The sequence below is a fragment of the Poecilia formosa genome, unplaced genomic scaffold (genome assembly GCF_000485575.1).
Source record: "Poecilia formosa unplaced genomic scaffold, Poecilia_formosa-5.1.2 Scaffold266, whole genome shotgun sequence".
Classification (NCBI taxonomy): Eukaryota; Metazoa; Chordata; class Actinopteri; order Cyprinodontiformes; family Poeciliidae; genus Poecilia; species Poecilia formosa.
In genome coordinates this window covers 3,941-8,816 of record NW_006800205.1, presented here as the reverse complement: position 1 = coordinate 8,816, position 4,876 = coordinate 3,941, and the positions used below count along the sequence as shown (strand labels likewise).

General features: G+C 40.9%; 1 protein-coding gene and 1 long non-coding RNA gene across 4 annotated transcripts in view; both read left to right on the top strand.

The window, feature by feature from the left end:
• Positions 1-2,263, top strand: part of LOC103150921 (junctional adhesion molecule-like) — an 8,220-nt gene extending 5,957 nt beyond the window's left edge. The window contains exons 3-4 of one of the 2 annotated variants that reach the window (XM_007570700.2): positions 1,511-1,837; positions 1,914-2,263. In XM_007570700.2, the coding sequence (XP_007570762.1) occupies positions 1,511-1,837; positions 1,914-2,047 (461 nt within the window). In that variant the 3' untranslated portion in view covers positions 2,048-2,263. Of the gene's footprint in view, positions 1-1,510 lie in introns of both variants that reach the window. The other variant, XM_016681014.1, reaches the window with a different exon arrangement.
• A 369-nt stretch (positions 2,264-2,632) lies between these two features.
• The window catches only part of LOC107838502 (uncharacterized), a 5,054-nt gene continuing 2,810 nt past the window's right edge, over positions 2,633-4,876 (top strand). The window contains exon 1 of one of the 2 annotated variants that reach the window (XR_001664578.1): positions 2,633-2,644. This is a non-coding gene — a long non-coding RNA (uncharacterized LOC107838502). Of the gene's footprint in view, positions 2,645-3,606; positions 3,718-4,876 lie in introns of those variants that run through there. The other variant, XR_001664577.1, reaches the window with a different exon arrangement.

Genomic DNA, 4,876 nt, shown 5'->3' with positions numbered 1-4,876 from the left:
CGTAGATCAGATATCACACCTGACTGGTTTGTTTAGGTTAGAAGTTTTACGACCTTTGTTGTTCTTCCTGACTGCCCCTTTTGGCTGTTCTGCTTTGACAATAAAACAGGGGCTCACGCGGAAGCAGATCAGAATTCTCTGTGAACGGCTGATGAGCTGTTGATGGAGAGTTCTCCTTTTGCAAAAGCTTGGCCTTAAAATTCATATACGTTGTCTGTGGTTCATTTATTTAGGTTCGAGAAAAAATACCTATCAATATTTAAAACCATGTTTGGTATTTGTGAAAACTCAATAAAGTTAGATTTTCACAATTTTTTTGGAACTCTTTCATACTAGAACTTCTCTGCTTAAAAAACTACAACATCTAGACACTTCAAACCTGGACTAGATTATTCTGTTCTAACAGTAGAATATTTAGAACCATGTTTGGGATTTGTGAAATTTCACTTCACTTAACAGACCCCTCCAAAGGTTCTTTCCTTCCAACAGCCATCACCATCTACAATAACTCTTTGAAGAATTAATGAGTTACACCAACATTTAATTTCCTATTGGGATTAATAAAGTGGTTTTGAATTAGAATTGAATTTGAAAAGAACCGCATGGAACAAGTGTGAATAGTAATCTGACCTTTAGTGAAGTTTCACAAATCAGGAAAATGTTTCACAAATCCCAAACATGGATTAAAATATTCCGCTATTAGAGCAGAATAATATAGTCCAGGTTTGAAGAGTCTAGGTGTTGTAGTTTTTAAATTAGAGTTGATTAAAGATGCGGAAAGTAGTGAAAAATTAAGTGGAATCGCCCTTTAGCTATTGGAAGCTAGAGATGGAAACCAACTTCAGCTTTGTGCTTTAGACACAGTTGTTTTTTTTTCGTGCTGCATGTTTTTGTAGTCACTGCGCTAAACGATGCCTCCAAACAGATTTCTATCTCAGGAACCATAAAAGGTTTGGATTTCATTCACCCACCGTTTCTATCAGAAGGAAAGGGGAACGTTTCTGTCCTTTTCACATTTTGCATTGTGAAAAGGACAGTGTTTATTTTTTTACATTGTATGGGATACATTACTGTAACCAGCATGCTAGTGGTAGCCTAGATGCTATCATTAGTATTTTAGCTAGTTTTAGCTAACTTTAACTTTTACCTGGGTTTTCCACACTGCATTTCTTACCTTTCTGCAAGTCTTCAGCAGTCGGCTTCAAATGCTTTTGCCATTTTCACCAAAAGCTTTCAGCATTTACACTTTCATAGGAAATGCACACTTTCTAGTTTGTTTGTGTTTCTCATCTCCAGCCTCCACAGAACAAGCAGGTTTTGTAGATCTGCTATGTATAGATCAAACCCTCTGATGCATCAATAACTGTCACATGAACCTCTGATGGATCAAAGTTTATGATGTTGATTATTAAATAAATGATTTTTATCCTGCAGACAGAAACTGAATGACATCAATCCAGAATAATGATCCAAACTGTTTCTGCTCATTTTGTTCTTTATTTCCTCTCAGTTGGTCAGCAGGAGGTCGAGGTCACTGAAAGGTCAGGTTCTGTCGTCCTGCCCTGCAGAACATCAGCCGACCTTCCTGAGGGGACGTCAGTGGAGTGGACCCGTCCAGAACCAGAATTCATGGTGGTTCACTCAAGCAGCAACCAAAGAAACCAGGACGGGTTTTACCGCGGCCGAACAGAAATGAACAAAGACTTCCTGAGGACCGGAGACGTCAGCCTGACCCTGAGGAACCCCAGAGACGGAGACGGTGGACGCTACGTCTGCACCGTCCACAGAGACCAGGACGTCCTGAGAAACACTGTGGTTCTGAAATATGTGCAGAAAGGTCAGAGCATCAGGTCAGAGCTGCTGATAAAGGTAAAAGGTCAGAGTGAGGTCAATGTTTCTCTGTTTTTCCACAGAACCGTTTCCATCCTGGGCCACAGCTCTGCTGGTTCTGCTGGTTCTCATCGTCTGTGCGGGTCTTTTATATCATTTTGAAGGTTATTTCCTGCCAGGTGAGTCTCTGAATGTTCCTGACCCAGAATGCTGTTAGAGATCATGTGACCTGTCCTGGGGATCAGAGGTCAACGGTTCCTCTTGTCATCAGTTCAGATCAAATGCAGCGAAGTTAGAAAGCAGAACCAGCAGCGTCTCTCTGCTCTCTGGACCTTTTCGTCGCTCAGCTAGCCAATAGGAGCCAGCGTCGATCAGGTAGCCAATCAGAGGTAGACTTAATCAGCTAGCCAATCAGAAAAAAGAATTAATCAGTTAGCCATTCAGATGGAGCATTAATCAGCTAGCTCATCAGAAAAATCATTAATCAGTTAGCCAATCAGTGCCAGCAATAAGCTAGCCAATGAGAGCCAGCATGAATCAGCTAGCCAATGAGAGCCAGCATGAATCAGCTAGCCAATGAGAGCCAGCAATAAACTAGCCAAACAGTACCAGCATTAATCAGCTAGCCAATCTGAGGTAGAATTAATCAGCTAGCCAATCAGAGCGAACATTAATCAGCTAGCTCATCAGAAAAAGCATTAATCAGCTAGCCAATCTGAGCCAGCAATAAACTAGCCAAACAGAACCAGCATTAATCAGCTAGCCCATCAGAACCATCGTTAATCAGCTAGCTAATCAGAAAAAGCATTAATCAGTGAGCCAATAAGAGGTAGCATTAATCAGCTAGCCAATCAGAAAAAAAGCATTTACCATAGCCAGCATTATGAAGCTAACCAATCAGTGCCAGCAATAAGCTAGCCAAACAGAACCAGCATAAATTAGCTACCCAATCAGAAAAAAAAAATTTATCAGTTAGCCAATCAGAGCTAGCATTAATCAGCTAGGTCATTAGAAAAAGCATTAATCAGCTAGCCAATCAGCTAGCCAATCAGAGCCATCATTAATCACCTAGCTAATCAGTGCCAGCAATAATCTAGCCAATCAGAACCAGCATTAATTAGCTAGCTAATTAGAGCGAGCATTTATCAGCTAGCTATTCAGAGCCAACATTAATCAGATACCGAATCACAGCCATTGTTAATCAGCTAGCTAATCAGAAAAAGCATTAATCAGTGAGTCAATCAGAGCTAGCATTACTCAGCTAGCCAATCAGAAAAAAGCATTTATCATAGCCAGCATTAAAAAGCTAGCCAAACAGAACCAGCATTTATCAGCCAGCCAATCAGAGGTAGAATTAATCATCTAGCCAATCAGAGCTAGCATTAATCAACTAGCCAATCACTACAAGCAATAAGCTAGCAAAAAAGAGTGCCAGTATTAAGCAGTTAGCCAATCAGATGTAGAATTAATCAACTGGCCAATCAGAGCTAGCATTAATCTGCTAGAAAATCAGAGGTAGACTTAATCAACTAGCCAATCAGAGACAGCAATAAGCTAGCAAAAGAGAACCAGTATTAAACAGCAAGCCAATCAGAGTTAGAATTAATCAGTGAGCCAAACAGAGCGAGCATGAATCAACTAACCAATCAGAGCGAGCATGAAACAGCTAGCTAATCAGAACCAGCATGAATCAGCTAGTTAATCAGAGCAAGCATGAATCAGATAGCTAATCAGAGCCAGCATGAATTCGCTAGCCAATCTGAGCCAGCAATAAGCTAGCCAAACAGAACCAGCATTAAACAGCTAGCCAATCTGAGGGAGAATTAATCAGCTAGCTAATCACAGCTAGATTTAATCAGCTAGCCAATCAGAGCGAACATTAATCAGGTAGCTCAACAGAAAAAGCATTAATCAGCTAGCCAATCAGGAAAAAAAGCATTTATCATAACCAGCATTAAGTAGCTAGCCAAACAGAACCAGCATTTATCAGCCAGCCACTCAAAGGTAGAATTAATCATCTAGCCCAGGGGTGTCAAACTCAATTTCACCGAGGGCCACTTCAGCATATTGGCCACCCTCAACGGGCCACATTGACGGAACAAATCAGGAGTGGCCAGGTTCAGTCCTCCAGACTGCAACTTTTAGATGCATCCCTGCTAAAACACCCCAGACAAAAGGTTGACTTCCCTCATTCGGTTCTGTAGAGGCTTATAATGAGTAAATGATCCAGGTGTGTTAGAGAAGGAACGCATCTAAAGTTGCAGATAGTAGCTCTGGAAAACTAGACTTGGGCAGCCCTAGCATAAATGTATGAAAATACAATGTTAAAAATAAATTAAACACCTCATATTGTTAAATAACGCTTTGGAACGTCTGGTTAGGAAGCCCATTCAAAACCTTTGTTTGAAATGGCGCGTTTAATTCAAGTTTCCATTACAGACCAGAGAAAGCTAAAGAGAATGAAACGTTGTGTTAATCCATTTGAGGAGCCGGCAGTTTATCTTGAGGAAATAAATGACGATGCAAAAGTTAATTAGACTGTAACTTGATGCGCAGTCCACTGCTCAACCACTGCGGAGGCAGTTACGCTACGCCACTGCGAAGAATTAAAATCCGCTGGAAGTAACTCATCCAGCGGATTTAACAAATGGAGCCTTCTGGGTTCACGTTACCCAGGAGAGCGGCGGTCTGGAGGAGCAGCAGACGTAACATCTGTCCGTTTCGGAAAAGCAAAAAAAAATAATAATAAAAAAAAAAATCCTTAAAGCGCACACCGGACTGCGCAGGGTAAAACACTCAGAGTTCAGTTGATCTGTTTGGATCAGACAGATCCAACTGACTGATAAATTAGCGCAGATTTTTCTGCAGATGGGAACCAGGAGGAAGTTGTTCAGACCCCAGCGGGTGAAGTGATGCTAATTTAAGTGAAGTCGCTTAATTTAATTTATTAAAAGTTATTGGGGCCGTTTTTGTCACTACGAGAAAATGTAGATGCATTTATCTGCTTAATTTGTTTTGGGATCTGGATTCACGGTTAATATTAACT